General features: G+C 39.9%; 1 protein-coding gene across 2 annotated transcripts in view; it reads left to right on the top strand.

Moving 5' to 3' along the window:
• adam22 (ADAM metallopeptidase domain 22) overlaps positions 1-19,723 on the top strand; it is a 133,693-nt gene that overhangs the window by 46,823 nt on the left and 67,147 nt on the right. For both annotated transcript variants that reach the window (XM_057833949.1, XM_057833948.1), the window contains exon 6: positions 4,181-4,247. In XM_057833949.1, the coding sequence (XP_057689932.1) occupies positions 4,181-4,247 (67 nt within the window). The remainder of the gene's footprint in view (positions 1-4,180; positions 4,248-19,723) is intronic.

The following is a 19,723-nucleotide window of genomic DNA, read 5'->3' as shown; positions in this document are numbered from 1 at the left end:
AAATACCAAAGACTACCGTATGAATAATTTGGAAAGTTGTAATAAGAAAAATAACATACAGTAACAATTAGAACATCTCTGTATTGTTTTAATGGCTTAATGTAGTGAGCTATGATGTTGGCGGACCAGCCAGGACACATTAGTTGTGTTACTATTCAGTTTTGTGCTCAATATTGTATTTTTGAGTTTTTAAAATGTGCTTTTCAGTGGACCTAAAACTTAATAAAATTAGTATCCCTCTAAAATTACCGTCCCGGTCTGTTGTTTTGAGTCTACTCGGACATGTATAAGGGTTTGAAGGTTCTAATCTTCGCTTACTGTATTCTAGCAGTAACTACTGTATGTGATAGGAAAAGAAGTGTGTGCGTGCGTTTGAGTGTGTGTGCACGTGTGCATGTGCGTTGGCTGCACAGCAGTGTCAGACTTTGCGGAGAGTACTTCCCATAAGCTGCGTCAGGTATTTACAATAATATACATCCTGCTCTCTTCCCTGCTTGTGTGTGTTTTATGCACACGCACACACACAGAAACTTAAACCTACACTGCAATAATAGCTCTTAAAACCACATAGACAGATAATGATCCCATCTTCAGCCGCCATGTCAAATGATCGTTCACCAACGGCTCATCTTCCTTTTCAGAATGTCAATATCGGGTACATAACAGACACACACACACATACACAATACTGTAAAAATATAGTGTGTATGTATGATTGCAACTCTGATAAGGATTCAAGCACATCTAATTCCTTAACTGTTGACGAGTATGTTCCTTATGTTGAGTATGTTTTCAAACACTCAGACATTTTATTATGTAGAACAAACTCAAATAAAAATCTTGAAAAAATAATAAATTAGTTCAAAAGGGCAACTCTTTAGCATTCAGAAACACTAAAAGAAATGAATGAAAAAGATTGTGGTGGTCAGTAAATGTTACTTTTATAGAGCAAGTGCAGGGAAATAAATATGGAATCACTCAATTCTGAGGAAAAAGATATGGAATCATGAGAAACAAACAAGGAAATAACAATCAAAACACATCTCTAGTATTTAGTTGCACCACCTCTGGCTTTTATGACAGCTTGCAATTTCTGAGGCATGGACTTGATGAGTGACAAACAGTAGTTTTCATCAATTTGGTGCCAACTCTCTTTGATTGCAATTGCCAGATCATCCTTGCAGGTCGGAGGCTTGCTGTGGACCATTTTTTTCCATTTCTACCACAGGTTTTCAATAGGGTTGAGATCTGGGCTATTTGCAGGCCATGACATTGACTGGATGAGTCTTTTCCAAGGAATACTTTAACAGTTTTAGCTCTTTGGCATGATGCATTGTCATCTTGGAAAAATGATTTCATTATCCCAAAACATATTTTCAATTGAAGGGATAAGAAAGCTGTCTGGAATTTCAATGTATGTAAACTTGTGCATTTATTGAATATGTAACCACAGACATCTCCCCAGTGCCTTTGCCTGACATGCAGCCCCATATCATCAAAGACAGAGGGAATTTTGATGTTTTCTTCAGGGAGTCATCTTTGTAAATCTCACTGGAACGGCACCAAACCAACGTTCCAGCATCATTACCTTGTCCAATGCAGATTCTTGACTCATCGCTGAAAATAACCTTCATCCAGTCATTCACAGCCCATGATTGCCTCTCCTTAGCCCAATGCAGTGTTGTTCTTTTCTGTTTAAGTGTCAATGATGGTTTCCATTTAGCTTTCCTGTATGAAAATACCATTTCCTTTAGGCAATTGTGCACAGTTCTGTCACATACCTTGACTCCAGCTTCCTCCCATATCTTCTTCATTTGTCTTGTTGTACATCTTCTGTTTTCAAGACATATGGCCTTTAGTTGTTTGTCATGACGTTTGGATGTCTGCCAGTACGCTTAACTTTAACAACCTTGCCATGCTATTTGTACTTGGTCCAGATTTTTGATACAGCTGACAGTGAACAGCCCACATCACATATTTGCTTTTACCGATGAACGCTTACCAAAGAAATCGGTAACTTCGTCAGGTTTTTAATCATTTATTCCATCAAATTGTGCAACACAACACGCCTACTCTCCACTGCAGTTGAGGCCAGCAGCCAGCCAGCAACAAAACATTTAAAGAGAAAGTAAAATAGAAGCGCACTCTCTATCTCACTGTCACGTCAGTTACGCGGTGCGTTCAGGTACAGCAAACAACGTCCGCTACATTAGAACCAGATTCGTTACATTATTACAGGAATTTTTAGTATTAATATATTATTATTCCGATTTTTATTTATTATTAATTTGTTTTGCTATGTGTAATTGCCATTTGTAATAGTACAAGCAGTATTTTATTCGGATGTAGTGTAGGTTTTTGGGCTGTTGAACGAATTACCGTATTGGCCCGAATATAAGACGGCCCTGATTATAAGATGACCCCCTCTTTTTCAAGACTCAAGTTTAAAAAAAGACTTAAAAAAAACCCAAATTAATTTTTATACAGAAAATAATTACAGTACATCTGAAACAAACAATTATAACAATACATTTGAGAGAAAAAGCATTGTATTTTGCCTCATTCAAATTCATCATCCTCTTTCACATTCGTAAATGAATGGGCTCTGGTTTTTGAAATGTAAATAAACCAATCTAGTGTGATAAAACAACAAAATTGCAATAACTGCATTAACCATCAAAGTGAGGTCTAACTGTAACTGTAGTCTTGAAACAAATCTGAATAAGGAAAAACATTGGAATAAAATAATGCAAACTGGTTTAACTTGAGAGTAGCTGAGATCCATAATGACAGGACATTACTCCTTAAGTTCAGCATTCGCTTCAATGATATCTGGCGCCATCTAGCATCGTGAATGGGTATAATGTCGAGACCGCGAATACAAGACGACCCCACTTTTTCAGTCTTATTTCAATGCAAAAAGCACCGTCTTATATTCGGGTCAATACGGTAATGGAAATCTAATGTATTCTTACGGGAAAATCCTGCTCGACATACGACCATTTCGACTTACAAACAAGGTCCTGGAACGAATTAATTTCGTATGTAGAGGTACCACTGTATAAGGCGCACAGTCTGCTTTTGAGAAAATAGATGGCTTTTAGCTTCGCCTTATAGTGCTGAAAATACGGTATTCGTAGATATTGTCTAAAATAAGCCAAAAATTTACTTCTTAAGTGTTGAGGTTTGCGGTTTAACATTTTGGATTGATCTAGAGAGCTGTAATTGTACAATAACAAAATGAATCTTTTAAAAAAAATAAAACTTAAATGATTGTGATGCTGTGTAATGTCCTGGGTGTTTTTTCTTTTTTTTGTTACGATAAAAGAATTTTAGCATACAGCATTATGCAAAGTACTTATTTAAAAAAAAAAAAATTCAGTGACTGCCAAAATTTTTTTCTCTATTTAGGATGAGTGAACCTGAATTGATTTTTCTTTTTAAGTTTTCACACTGATGATTGAAAGACAGGGGAAATGAGACAAATTGCATGTAAGAGTTCACAAAGCTTGACAAAGCCCATCCCTTAAAAGCTTCAGATAAAGTTAATTAAGGGACGTAGAAGGGTCACTTCAGGTTTTTCTAAAGACCTTCACATAGATCCTCAATGAGAAACTATGATCTATGACTTATTAAATGGAGTGCTTCTTTTAGTGACGCAGTTCTACATGTACCTTCAATACCATAACACACGTCACTTATATGAGGACGGTCAGGCATTTGCCTTTATGACTTTCTGAGTCATTGAACGGTGGCACTGCTTAAAGCAGAGCTGTCTACAGTTTTTCAGATAAAGACTAAAATACAGGATTCACTTGCCCCTTTTTTAAATTTCAATAAAGTAAAATATGCAGAAAACAATCCAATCTTAGTTAAAATAGGCCAAGAAATTATACTTCTCAATGTAGAAAAAAAACTGTCTTGATGATTTTAGTGTCACTTTTTTGTATCATTTGTTTTCATTTCTATTACTCCATTGACTTTTCATTTCTTTTTTTTTTTTTGTACCTTGCTGATTTTAATGTCATTGATGATTTTTGCAAATGCCTACAGCTAACAAGCTGAACTTGGCTATCAATGTCATCAAACATGTCATAAATAGATGCTTTTATCCCTTGAACTGATGAATACATCTTTAACTATATGTGTTCTTATGTGCCCTTCCTTCACTCTTTTTCAGTGGGATGTTTTTCGATGGCAATCACACATATCTGATTGAACCTGGAGGAGAGGGCGGCGGGAATCATGTAAGTACTGTCATCTCTTCACACCCACGTTGGTGAATAATCTGCCCTGGGATGGGGATTGAAATCAGAGTCACTTAAACCCTCTGGCCCCCCCAATACATGAGGCATTGCCAATCTTCCAGCAAACTCTCAGGACAAAGCAATACGCTCACTTACAAAGAAGCCTTCCGCTAATTAGATAATAACGATTAAAGGCATTATGGAGGAAAGGAGAGCATGGATCTGAGATTGCCTCGAGACACCGAGACTCAGATTTTGTGTGTGGTCTTGGTGTCCTCTCTAATTAAAATGTTCAGGAGATGTGTGTTTCTTCTATTAATCAGCAAAAAGGAGAAGAGATAAAAGAAGGAATGGACTTTGGCTCGTGCTTATATCCATGCTTAGCTCAAATGACAGATTGAATGTCTTTGGCATAAAACGCTCAAGGGCAGAAGATCAAGGCTGCTCTTAGAAGGGCAAGTGCTGATGAACGTTGCATTGCAAATACATGCCAAACGGAGAGTGTCTATCTTCGAGTTGAAAGCGCTGGTTGGTCAGGTGATTTGTAAAAGAGCTTCTTAAAAGGATATACAACCAGTTTGCATTAAAACACTGGATAGAAAAAAATGACAAGCTAAACCCCCCCCCCCCCCCTTTTTTTTTTTTTTTTTTTAAAGATAAAGGGTTAAAACCAAACAGTAAGATGATTATGTGTGTTCAATGTATTTATTCAGATTTAGCCCTGGAAAAAGACACATATAAGTCATGCCCCCCTCCTCCACCCCAAATTTTTCCATGCCTATTTTTGGCAATGGCCGTTTTTGTGTATAATACCCCTAAACATACAATTGTTTACAATAATTGTAAATGTTTTGAGGTGCGATAACTAAGTCATTTCTGAATATTTTTTTACATTCAACCCCTCAAAATGATTCAGTGACTTCAGAGCTATCCATACATATATAGTTTTTATTTTTTTATTTGTATTTTTTGCCCTCTATTGACAATTAAAGTAGTACTGTGCTACAACCAAAACTAACTATGTTGGATATATATGTATAAAACAAAACTGAATTGGAAAATTTCATATCACACTATTAGAGCCTTGAAAAGGTTAACGACTTATAACAACAGATTTTTTTTTATCCATGCCCATTTTTGGCAATGGCCGTTTTTGTGTATAATACCCCTAAACATACAGTTGTTTACAATAATTGTAAATGTTTTGAGGTGCGATAACTAAGTGATTTCTGAATATTTTTTTACATTCAACCACACAAAATGATTCTGTGGCCTCAGAGCTATCCATACATATATAGTTTTTATTTTTTTATTTGTATGTTTTGCCCTCTATGGACAATAAAAGCAGTACTGTGCTATAACCAAAACAAACTATGCTGCATACATACATACATATATATATATATATATATATATATATATAAAACATGAATTGGAACATTTCATATCACACAATTAGAGCCTTGAAAAGGTCAATGAGTTATAATAATATATATATTTTTTTATGCATGCCTATTTTTTGCGATGGCCATTTTTGTGTATAATACCCCATACATACATACATAAATATATATATATATATAAAACATGAATTGGAACATTTCATATCACACAATTAGAGCCTTGAAAAGGTCAATGAGTTATAATAATATATATATTTTTTTATGCATGCCTATTTTTTGCGATGGCCATTTTTGTGTAAACACGCAATTTTTACAATAATTGTAAATGTTTTGAGGTGTGATAACGAAGTCATTTATGAATATTTTTTTTTTACTTTCAACCACTCAAAATGTTCACTGGAGTCAGAGCTATCCATACACTATAACCTTGAAAAGGAAAGTCACAACAGCTATGAAGAATTTATAACAGAATTTATATAAAGCAATCAGTCAGTGAGTCCCAGCACCACAAGCAATCCCACGTTGTGTTGACGCGTGTCCCCTGGAGGATTGCCGGTGTAGACCTCCAGCTTTGATGCGTAGGAGGTTCGAGCGTCACAAAGGGCCCAAATCTTCATGCCATACTTTGCGGGCTTTGACGGCATATATTGTTTGAAGCAGCAGCGTCCTCTAAAGGCAATTAGGTGTTCGTCCACGGACGCGTTACGTCCCACGTTATACATTTCATGCAGCCGGAAAATCCAGCTGATCCACAAATCTTAAATCGGCGACAGTTTGCTTGCATAGTACCGCTGTGGTCTAAGCAGCTTATCATCGAACCGGAGCATTCGGTTGATCTCCATGAACCCCCGATGAGCCATTGCGTCGGGGAACGTCGAACGCCCGGTCTTGACGCACCACAAGCTGCTCGTCGCTTCATGCCTGGAGCGGTACATTCCAGATAGGATAAGCAGCCCGATATACGCCCGCAGCTCTTGAGGCGTGAGGGGAGACCAGTTCTTGAGCGATCGGAGCCCTTGGATGTTGGTCAATGCGACTATTTTCGCGACGATCTCCTGGTTTACAAATAACGCAAACGCCGTCTCCCAACTGCTCATCTAGCATCATACTGCATACAACGTGGGGATTCGCGCAGGGACGTAATGTCCAGCCACTTCGTTGGTTGGATGCCATATCGCTTTTTTGTTTTCCGAGTTCCATAAGTATGATCGGCGCTGTCCGATGGATCCGACCCGACTATTATGACTCCCGTCATCCTGACGCTCCCTAGGATGACGCCGCGTAATAAGAGGAGGACCTCCTCTTTCTATCAATCGGAGCTTGACCAATCGCGGGCTAATAAATTCAAACACGAGGCGGACCAATCATAGTTGAGATTCAAAAACGCAACTCAAAACGTAACTTTCGAAATCTGAGCCAATCTCTATGCAGAACATCCGTTTGAACTAAAGACGCTCACACGCATGCGTATTGCGTAGACGTATAAAATTCAAACAAACACTTTATTTTTTGAAAAAGAACTCGGCCAGTCATTTCTGGAGGTCCCCACCAAGCCCTACTAAAGTCCCGACCGGAATTGTTGAACACAGATGCAAAATTTTGGAGCTGGCTGCGAAAAGGCAAAATCATTTGCGAGCCTCTGGCGTTACCTAACGGTGAAGGGGTGTAAATGCTCTCAACCCAAAAATTTGGCATGCATACGTCTGAACAAGCGTAAATAAAGCAATTGATGTGGTAATCGCGGGAAATGCATTTTTGCACATTAGGTTTACAATGCATTCAAAAATTGGAATTATAATGGGTGTCTATGCTACAAAAAATGTAAAAATGCTATGTTTCAGTATCAAAAGTAAAATCTCATTGCTGCAATGCCTTAGAAAGCTCAGCAGGTGGCATTTTGAAATTCAGGACATTTTAGACACCCCCTGGAAATGGCAGCTCTCTGGTGTTTTTTTTAATATGCTTTTTCTTTGATTTAAAGGTGAGAAATTCGAAAATTTACAAAAAATGTAGACAGTGTAGCATGAGGGTTAAACATGTTACTGTCCCACTGAATTATTCTTAAACAAGAATAACGTAGAAAAATGCTGTCTTTATTACATGCTTCATTGAGTGAATCCCCTCAAATCCGCTCATGCAGTTCACTTACACACACACAATGAGTTGCCACAGCACACTACCGCTAGTGTTTAAAAGGCTAAACGACTCGCCGCCAGTGGTGTAACCAGGATGCCAGGTGTGAGTGGGCATTAGTCTTACTTGGGGGGGCAAAAAAAAAAAAGTTACAATGCTCAAGTAGGTCGAAATCCAGCGTAGGGCTACTGCACCTTAAAACATGTTTTCTTTTTTTCTCCTTGAGATAACTCTTGTTGTGATTTGGTCTAAACAAATAAAAGTTGATTTGATTTTATTTCACTTAGAACACATCCATAACTGAACAGTATGGACATGCAGGTGACAATGGTTTATTTAAGGTAACCAATTGTGGTTCCTTGGTTTCATTATTATTATTATACGGTAGTTATTCTTTGTTCCGCAGCCCCTTTGAGCTCAATTTGACCCCCTTAGAATGCTTCAAAATGCACCAAAATCGGCAGGCAGGTCAAGACAGGTGCAATCTTTGATACCGTGTAAAGATAAATTCCAAATACACAAGGTAGCGCCTCCTAGCAGTCCTTCTGTGTCCCGCCGACGCTTTGAGCCCTACTTTGACCACCTCAGAATGCTTCAAAACTCACCAGCCAGGTGAACACTGGTGAAAACTTTGATAAAATGTAAAAAAAATAAAAATAAAAAAAATAAAAAATAAAAAAAAAATAAAAATATGCGTAAATGTGTGTAGCGCCCCCTAGGAACAAAACCAACATTTCATTTAAAAAAAAAAAAAAAATTAAGGTGAACGAGGAAGTAACAACGCAAAGGCTAAAACTTAAAACACATTAGTACGATATGAATGGGACACTATACGTGGTGCCCAGACTGCCGTTAGTACTATATCCAGTTTTCTTTGGGTGGGCAGAGCATGCCCGTGGGTGGGCACTGGGCCCCCCCCCGGTAACACCCCTGCTCGGCGCCTTTGAAAGTAGCGCTCCCAAGCTTCTCTTGCAAGATCAAAGCTTCAATGCCTGTCACTCATAGTGAACTATAACAATTGCGGCTGCCTGCCAAGCAAGAAAAGCAGCAAGGCGGCGAGTGAGAGGCTATACGTGACCGAATCGGGACATCTCTATATATACACTAAATAAAACAGCTTAACATAATTAATATCAGAACAGAAATAATTGAATTATTTTCCATAAAAAGCACATGTATATGACTCCAATCATGTTCACATTATACACACACTCTTTCTCAACACAGACAGTTGCCAGAGAGAAATAAACACGTTTTTCCACCGCTACACAAACTAAACACGCTGGAGTTAACTCTCGTAGCTGGTGGGAAATGTTCATGATAGTGTTTCGAACCTTTAATTTTGTATAAATGCGAAATCATATTGGAGGTATTGCCTCCTCCGCAGCCAAACATGTTATACTTGTCAGTTGACCCTCCTCCTCTAAGCCGCAGCAGTCTATCTTTTCTGCAGCCGAAGTATTCCTATACCAGCAATTTCATTTTCTTTCATGGGGGGAAGTAGTTCAGGAGTTTCACCTCCTTCAGCCACTGTGTAGCACAGCTTACTCACTGACACTGAACATGTCGGGGAGGGTTGAGTTTACAGCTGCAAGCGAGGGATTTCTCCCTGCATTTATTGTACATAAAAAATAGCTAATAGGGACAGTATGATGGAATTTTTTTGCGGTTTTGTAACCGTGACGTTTTCATACCACGGTGTACCTTGAAACCGGTTATCGGCACATGCCTACTCTTGAGACAATCTTTCCTGCTTGTATACGGTAAATAATTTGTCCTGTTTCCACCTATATCCGGCGTTTGAACGCAGCGTGTGTTTGAGTTTATCACAGTCGAAGTAAACTCGGCTCAGCCGGCCCCCAACGGGAAGGCACAGTGCAACGTTAGTGGGAGCTGTCTTGTCAACTGATAGTAAAGTCTGTGGTAGTGCATTACTTTATGACTTTGGTGCAAGCAACTTGGATTTAGTCCTACTTCAGTGACAGCTTTAATGTGAATATCATTTTTTTGTCTGTTTTTATATCTTATGGTGACCCGTTTAGGTCGGATGGCGCCTATCACCGAGACTTGGCAAAGTCAAGACAATCTGTATTGTGCTCGTGTTTTTATGAAGGGTTCATCCATCTGTTTGTATGTTGGCACGTTCTTCCTAGTTTATGGAGGATGACAAACAGATGGGAGATACCATTATGATTCTGGAGGGTGGACTGATAAGACAGTGACTTGGATAGTATATTAGTAACAAGTCCCTGTCGGACCCCGTTTGAGCACACAGGCCACAGTTTCTGCTCATGCGTTCTAAAAGCTTCTGAGCTCCATTATGTCGATGTCATGAGATTCAAACATCACTTCATGTCAGTATCATCAGAGACTTTGGAAACTGTGAGGCTGTGACTTGCCACCAACAGGACGGTTGTAAAGTGTAAATGTCAGAATCAAAATCAGGGCAGGACGAGGTGTGTCTCGGCCATATGGTAACTCCATCTGCCCTTTCTTCTTTCATGCCTTGTTGCCATAGCAGAACTGTAACTTTCTCTTTTGCTGTGTATTGAATATAGACTGAATATTCCAGTGTCTTAACGTCAACATGCTTGTGCACCATTAAAGCACATTAGGTAGCAGTTAATCAGCAGGTGCACATTGCCAGGTGTTCCCGGGGGTGGCCACATGCTGTGATGGCGCACACTTTGATGGAAGATGCTGAGAGACCGCTTACGTGCGCAAGCAAAAACTACCATATGTTCTTTTTTTCCACAATTCTGCACGCTTAACTGCTTATCATGAAATATTTGAGCAAACGTTTGCAGCTGGTCAGCTAAAATAGCCAAAATGACGAGAGTGTTACAAAAATCGATGACTTTTCGTTTGTTTTATCAAAATCATGAGTTGCTTTTTCAAGCAATGTTGCTCAGAGAAGGAAGAAAAGAAGTATGACTGGCACCAAGAGTCCTTATGTTTTAACAATAAATCGATCTTAATCGTTACATCAAAGACCCTTGAATCTCTCAGTGACACTTTGTAATGCCAGTAAATATCGTATCGTTGTCCAAAGAATACATCTTTTATCATATCTTCATGAAATTTGGGATTTTCACCCCTAATTTTGTAGCAATACATAGATCTGGATCCATACGTTGATTGGTTAAGCAAAGAGCCAATAAAATCGGTCAGAAAAATCAAAATATAAACTTATACATAAATGGAACTTTGTGTGTGTGTGTGTGTGTGGGGGGGGGTTGCATGAGTGTTCATTCCCTATGTACTTTGAAACGGCTCTACTGATTTCAAAAACTTTTTTTTTTTACAATATGTATCGAAAAAATTGGATTGCATAAAGAATGGCCCGATTTTAACCACGTTTGACACACTCAGATAGAGTGACATCAATAGTTTTTCTCAGAACTTCTTAAGTTGCTGAGCTTTCAATACCGCAGAAAATGGACAAAATCCCCAAACCGATATATTCCGATTATTGCTCTCAAACCGTATGTTGAAGTTTAACAAAAATTGGCAGATTTGTTGATGGGGTCATTAACGGTCACCGTGGAAATTGTCATTCCGGAGCGCCACCAGATAGAGCGAGAAATTGACAGTCGACAAACTGTTAATAGCACTATTTTCAAAAGTGGCGTTTTTGGAATATAGAGTGGGGCAAATAAGTATTTAGTCAACCACTAATTGTGCAAATTCTCCCAATTGACAATATTAGAAAGGCGTTTAATTGTCAACATGGGTAAACCTCAATTATGAGAGACAGAATGTGAGGGAAAAAAAACAGAAAATCAGTTTGATTTTTAAAGAATTTATCTGCAAATCATGGTGGAAAATAAGTATTTGGTCAATACCAAAAGTTCATCTCAATAATTTTTTATGTACCCTTTGTTGGCAATAACGGAGGCCAAACGCTTTCTGTAACTCTTCACAAGCTTTTCACACACTTTTGCTAGTATTTTGGCCCATTCCTCCATGTAGATCTCCTCTCGAGCAGTGATGTTTTGGGGCTGTCGTTGGGCAACACTGACTTTCAACTCGCTCCACAGATTTTCTATGTGGTTGAGCTCTGGAGACTGGCTAGGCCACTCCAGGACCTTGAAATGCTTCTTACGAAGCCACTCCTTTGTTGCCCTGGCTGTGTGTTTGGGATCATTGTCATGCTGAAAGACCCAGACACGTCTCATCTTCAATGCCCTTGGTGATGGAAGGAGATTTTCACTCAAAATCTCTCGATACATGGCCCCATTCATTCTTTCCTTCACACAGATCAGTCTTCCTGGCCTCTTTGCAGAAAAACAGCCCCAAAGCATGATGTTTCCACCCCCATGCTTCACGGTGGGTATGGTGTTCTTCAGATGCAATTCAGTATTCTTTCTCCTCCAAACACGAGAACCTGTGTTTCTACCAAAAATTACTATTTTGGTTTCATCTGACCTTAACACATTCTCCCTGTCTTCTTCTGGATCATCCAGATGCTCTCTAGCGAATCGCAGACAGGCCTGGGCGTGTACTGGCTTCAGAAGGGGGACATATCTGGCAGTGCAGGATTTGAGTCCCTGGCGGTGCATTGTGTTACTGATAGTAGCCTTTGTTACTGTGGTCCCAGCTCTCTGTAGATCATTCACTAGCCCCCCCCCCCCCCCCCCCCCCGTGTGGTTCTGGGATTTTTGCTCACTGTTCTTGTTATCATTTTGACGCCACGGGGTGAGATCTTGCATGGAGCCCAGATCGAGGGAGATTATCAGTGGTCTTGTATGTCTTCCATTTTCTAATAATTGCTCCCACAGTTGATTTCTTTACACCAAGCGTTTTACCTATTGCAGATTCAGTCTTCCCAGCCTGGTGCAAGTCTACAATTTTGTCTCTGGTGTCCTTCGACAGCTCTTTATCTTGGCCATAATGGAGTTTGGAGTGTGACTGACAGTTTGTGGACAGGTGTCTTTTATACCGATAATGAGTTAAAACAGGTGCCATTAATACAGGTAACGAGTGGAGCCTCGTTAGAAGAAGTTAGACCTTTTTGACAGCCAGAAAGCTTGTTTGTAGGTGACCAAATTCTTATTTTCCACTCTAATTTGGAAATAAATTCTTTAAAAATCAAACAATGTGATTTTCTGTGTTTTCCACATTCTTTCTCTCATGGTTGAGGTTTACCCATGTTGACCATTACAGGCCTCTCTAATCTTTTCAAGTGGGAGAACTTGCACAATTGGTGGTTGACTAAATACGTAGAGTGCCTAATTATTGGCACCCCTGGTTAAGATGTGTCTTTTAGATGTGTTTTTTAGCAAAGCACATGGTCCCGGTTGAAGCCTGGAACTGTGTGCTTTGGTCAGATGAGACCAAGATTGAGCTTTTTGGCAACAAACACTCTAAGTAGGTCTGGCGTGCCAAGAAAGATGCGCATGCTGAAAAGCACCTCATACCCACTGTGAAGTATGGGGGTGGGTCAGTGACGCTGTGGGGCTGTTTCGCTTCCAAAGGCCCTGGGAACCTTGTTAGGGTGCATGGCATCATGAGTGCTTTGAAATACTAGGACATTTTAAATAAAATTTTTTGCCCTCTGCCCGAAAGCTGAAGATGGGTCGGTCACTGGGTCTTTCAGCAAGACAATGACCCTAAACATATGGCCAAATCTACACAGTAATGGTTCACCAGACACAAAATCAAGCTTGTGAAACATTGTAGGAGAAGATTAGGTGCTGTTTTGTTGGCAAAAGGGGGTTGTACAAAGTATTAACACCAGGGGTGCTAATAATTGTGACACACATTATTTGATGTCAAATAATTATTTCTTTAAGTAGGATTTTTTCCCCACTGAATAAATGCACTTGTATTGAAGGTTGGATTTTTCTCTTTTTTTCCCATTAAGGTCCCATATTATTTGAATTTTTAAAAAAATATTAGAAGCTAAAAAACACATCTTATCCAGCGGTGCCAATAATTATGGAGGGCACTGTATTTGCCCCACTGTAGGTCACGGAAAGGTCATGCTATGCAAGAGAAGGAAAAGTAGGGCACAGTGCGATGGAGTGGAAGTCGTATGCTGCGGAATTAAATTGGCACCTTACAACGTGCCGCTAATAATGAATTCAAGCCTTATATGCCTGGGTAACAACGGTTCTACCGTTGGGGCAGGTGTCCCCACAATTGTGGCCCCGATGGGATAGGTATGAGGCATAATTGACATGCGTGGCTGCCCAACGTACTCATTTCACTGTGTCGAGTTAACAAACCTTGGCCCCAACAACCCACGCATACTGCTTGTATTGTAGTCATGAAATTGTTAAGGTACACACATAGTTTGAATAATGTGAAACTGTATGCTAGACCTTTTATAACATGGGGAAAAAAATTAAACCCATTTTCTATTGCACCAGTCTTAATTGGTGCTAATCAGGGCCATATCAAAGGTAACTGGGAGTGAAAGGTAAGGTACACACTAAAGATACACGATAATATCGGCTGCCGATAACTATCGGCCGATAATGGCAATTATGACGTCACACAGATAATAAAAAAATCAACCGATAATGCAATCCGATAATTACATACTTGATTTAGCCTCCAAATGTGCGCAACCAAGCAGTTTTCTCCACTTCTTCACTGCCGCCTGCTCAACCCCTCCCCTCTCTGAAGCCCCTGTGGGAGGAGGGGTTTAGGGGTACGGCGTCATAGAGGAGGCGGTGTTACACATCAGTGTTGAGTAGTGACGGGATCTGTCGTTCACTTGAGTAAACGAATCCATTCCGGTTCGTTCAGTAAAAAGATTCGTTCAAACAAATCGTTCAACGAATCGTTCGCCCCCCTCATCTCCCTCCCCGCCCAAACGAATCGTTCGGTTACTGAACGGGAAGTGACGTTGCCGAACGAATCACCAAAGACCGCTTCGCAGTATAACTGAACGGGAAGTGACATTCTTGGTCCCTCCCTCTCTTGCACACAGGCACCACTCGTCGTAGTTTCAGAAATGAGTGACAGGCGGTATCATTCTGCTTTCACAGACAGCCTCGTCTCCCTCCTGCTGCTGCAAAAGCGAGGGAGAACTTTCGCGTCGTCTGTCCTAGTTCTATGGGCTCAAAGTCATGCCTCGTGCTTGCATTTCGATTTAGGACACGGTTAAACATTTTCCTTTTGTGGGGGGAGTGGGGGTTTGGGGTCGGGGGCACACGGACTTTTTTTTAGCATGATCTTGATCACATATGCTACCAGCCAACGCAGCATGCTTGCTGTCACGAAAATAAAAATAAATCGAAAGTTTAATTTCTAAATATGGAACGACCAACACATCATATTTACCTCTCGCTCTGTTGTATTTTTGTTTTTATGCTCATCACTATTATTTTAGGTCACTATTGTTAAAACTGAAGTGTAAATAGCTAGTTGTCAAATGTGCTGCTCTGAAATAAAAACAATACTACATTTTGATATTCGACAGTTTAATTGCAAATCAGTATTAAGATGATCGTATTGAATTTTTGAACTGGTATTAACAAATAAAATAATCCGGTCAGCTCCCCTGTCGCCCCCTCATCTCAGATTGTCAAATGCTGACGAGAAATAATTGTTTGCTCTTTACGATGTTGCCTTTCTACTCTCATTAGTCTGCTAAGAAAAATGTAGACATTTTGCGACATCTCCCGTGTCCGCGTGCGTTGTTTTTGAGTAGCACATGATGGACGGATGGACATAATTTGTCAAGTCAACACCCGACACGCTGACACGAAAAAAAAATAATAAAACAGTCGGAAAAAATTGACATGTATATACAGTTTAATTGCAAATCAGTATTATGGTGATAATACTAAATATTTTTTCTGTGCGCATATGAGGTAAATAACGCTGCCATGAAGCCTCCATATAGTGACAGTTCTCTGCCCCCTTCACTACCGTGAGTGCCGTCACGCGACCGCAGCTCACTTTTGCTTGCCTCGTAGCTACCCGTGTTTATTTATTTATTTATTTTTAGCTACCCGTGTTTTAACTACTGCAAATTTGATAGTATGTTGTCAGTCATAGGTAGTCCCGAGTCTGTTGAGAAAAGTAGTACACTAAACCATGCTCGCTAGATTTGTGTGTTTTGTCTGTTTGAGCAGCATTTGATAGGCTCCACGTTAACAAATATGTGACAAAGTCATTTCCTTTCATTTTATGACTCGTTCACCGCATAGTCATTACTGGAAAGTCAAGTTAGCAGCAAGCTAGGTCAGGCACTGGAGGACCGAATCACTGAACGGGAAGTGACAAAACTCAGTCTTTCCCCCCTGCCTGCACGCTGGCTGCTTATTGGCCACACGTGGAAATGAGTGACAGACGCCTTGATTCTGTTTCCGCTCCCTCCCCTGCCCGCGATGAGGCTGGCGTCTGATTGGTCGTGTGCGATGTCAGAAGACGCTGCCGCTGGCTCAACGCCCTCCCACGCAGCGAACAAGCGCCACCAACTTCATAGAACGAATCAGTGCAGATGGTGATTAGTTCGGTCTCGTTCACCCAAACAATTCGTTCAAAAAGACCGAATCGTTCGCGACCGATACAACACTAGTGTTGAGGCGCTCTCACTAGCGTGCATTGCTTTTCCCGTGTGTGAAATGAAATAAACGACGCTCTCGCCATCTACAAAACAGTTCCTCAAGGCCTAAAGAAAGCGTCCTCATTCAAAGCCCCTCTTTCCCTGGTCAACAGGCCCCCTACATGGTGTCAACCGGAAATACATCTCGCTGACGATAGCACCAGCATATTAGTAACTAGTTTAGATGTTCAATGTATTTCTAGTTGTTGTTTGTGTATGTGTTTCTTTTCCTTCTTCTCTTGTATTTCTTTTCTTCTGTCCCCCCATAATCCCTTCCTGTTCGCTGCTTTGTCATAATAAAAAGGTATTTTGAATGATCACAATGGGAGTATGTCAGACTCTCAATGTGAAACATTAAAACTGTTCAGAATCCGGGCACTTAGACTTCCATTCTCTGTGTCAAACAGCTGAACAGGACAGGTTTTTAAAAAAAAAAAAAAAAAAAGAAAGCGTCCTCATTGAACACCACTAGCACTAACCCAGCAGCCATTTAAAACTGCATCACAATGATTTTTGGAACGAATATGCTGCTGCTAGCACGAATGCTAAAGCTATTGTTAACAAATAAACTATAAAGGAAGCTACGGGGCTTGTGACGATACAGAGACGCTGCGGTCCTCCCGGAGTCGGGGTGTTTGGGAATGCAGCCCAAAGCGAGTGGTAAACTCCCATCTATAGCTAAACACCTCACGAGATCGATAGTTGACAAGTAGCTGTCTTCCGACGGAGCCCGCCGGTCCGGCAGGCCGCCGCCTCGCCCTAGGCGGGTAGAGCATGAGAGCAGAGCCATGCACCGAATGCGCTGCAGCGAGCCGGTGTTCTGACAAATTTTGCAACCCATCAAAAATTGCTACCTTGCGGTTTTGCGCATGCGCGTAACGTTAAAAATGGCCGCGAATGCAGCGATTCCAAAGTAAACACTACCTTGATCATGTAAAGACATGTACAAAAGTTCTCAAACACATCTTACCATGTTAGCTGCACACAGCAACTGCACCCTGCGCTCTGTTAATGACTTCGCCGTGTCGTTAAGTATTAATTTACGCCATTTTCGTCTTGCACATGTATGTTTATGATGTATCTAGTTTAGTTTGCACCTTTGGATAACATTGACAGTCCAATTGAATGTAAAAGAGGGCTTCTTCAGCGCCACAAAAGCTTTGGGAGCAAAATTTTATAAGGGAGCAAATTTTGATAGAACACCGGCCGGGGCGGGCGGATATACGGTACGAACTTTGCTGCCGCCGCCACTCCGGTTCAAGACAGAGGCCTGGCGCGGGTGCTAATTTGGCAGCCGGGCGGACTGAAGGGCACAGGCGGGAGGAAATTCCCGAAATGACCCGATAGCCAAACCCCTGGATGAAAAAATAATGCAGTTTATACGACCACGATTCTTCGTGAAAGACATGTCGATCACATCAGTTTTACCACGGACATTTACACAGTTGATGTCAACAAACCATGTTTATCATGACGGCACAGTGGTTAGTTGATAATTGTAACATGCACCAAACGACACAAAGAAGTCATCCAGTCAGTAATGCATTCAGTACGCTTTAAATTTATGACGTCTTAATCAGATCATTCTTCTTAAATCTAGTCAAATAATTTTCCCCATCTTGTTTGAGTGTTGAAGACTAGTTGAATGCGCCAGATTATTCCACTTACTTGAACTAAATATTGCAATTTGTTCTTATTAAGCCCAAACATATACAAAAATAAGGTCATTTTTCACCTAAATCAAGAAAAAATTGCTTTCAAATAATGTTTTGAACCATACATATTCTTGAATAAAGAACATATCTGACAATTTTTTTTTTTTTTTTAGGATTATATATAATAATTTATTGCTTAAAATAAGGCTGTTAATCTTATTTTCAGCTGGCCATTTTTCTTCAAGAAATCTGAGTGAAATATACTTGAAGTGCTGGCAGTTAATTTAACTTATTTCCAATAGATTTACACTGAAAACAAGGGACTTTAACTAGTCTTAAGGAGCTGTGTTTTTGCTGTGTAGTAATGTTATACTTTAGGAATGGCATACTTTTAAAGCCATTTTTGTGCAACTTATGTATTTACTCTGTAAGTAATTGTTGCCAAAAGTTTACCATTACACAATGTCAGACAATCTGTCTTTATTTAGATGTTGGAATTTACTACCACTACTACTTGTTCACATTTGATGTTGAAAAAAAAAAAAAGAGCAATATTATTTTTGCACAGCAATATTTTCTCTTGTGTATACTTTAAAATTTTACATAAATCTTTAATAAAATTGTCGGCTTGACATTATCGGTTATCGGTTGGAACGAGGAGGAAATTATCGGTTATCGGTATCGGCTGAAAAATGCATTATCGTGCATCACTAGTACACACTAGACTAGTCAGCAGCTAATTGTCAGGCATATCTCGACAAACAACCATTCACACTCCTATTTATGATTACAGTAGGAGGAATCAAGTCTTCAATGGGCCATTTGCAATTAAGGCCACCACGTCGTATCATTTGCAGATAATAAGAGGTCCTGTTTTTGTGATTTGGGGAACTATTACAACTGTGTAATCATAGTCTACAGTAAACAGCTGAATACACCCCCCCCCCACACACACACACACAATAAAAAAAAAAATAAAAAAAACATTACCCTTCAAGCTGCACCTCCTTCCAAATTCCATGACGCTTTAAGCAACCACAGATTTTACTGTGCACTTATTTTTATATTATTGTATTTTTTTTATAAGCACAAGCGTCTAAGTCGCACCAGTAAAGAAGATGAAAAAAATACCATATGGCGGAAAACACTCAGGTGACTTGAAGTTCCGCTGAGACCCCCAATTAAGCAAAATTTCAAAATTGTCCAATATGCATGTGTGATACATCATTGGAAAGCTTAAAATCTCAATTTTCTGGGGGAAGAAAAATTTTGAACAGGAGGGAATTAAAAAAAAAAACTTTTTAAACAACAAAACCCTATCTGGAGGTGAGAGCACGCAAGGGCAGAATTACAGACGCCATGACTTTAACGAGATATTATCACGTACTTACCTTGTTTCGATCCAAAAACTCCATGTAGCATGTATCACTGAGTGTCAAGACACAGCTGTGAATGGCCACAACAGGATTCTTTGGGGATTTTATGGGTGAAACATGGTAAGGTAACGAGGGTCGCGATGCAGAAATCGCAGACATAGAGGAGTGGTCGAGATTTTCTTTTTCATATATTTACCCTTTTAAACGTTTTTTTCAATTTTTCTTGGTTTGGATCGATTATTTATCATCCAACATATCAGAGAAAATGCGACAGTAACAAAAAAATACAATTAAGCGATAGTTATGAGGTAGATACACGTGTCTTTTTTACAGACACCATTTTTTT

This window comes from Corythoichthys intestinalis, chromosome 4, assembly GCF_030265065.1.
Source record: "Corythoichthys intestinalis isolate RoL2023-P3 chromosome 4, ASM3026506v1, whole genome shotgun sequence".
Lineage (NCBI taxonomy): Eukaryota > Metazoa > Chordata > Actinopteri > Syngnathiformes > Syngnathidae > Corythoichthys > Corythoichthys intestinalis.
This window is presented reverse-complemented; position numbering and strand designations above follow the sequence as displayed.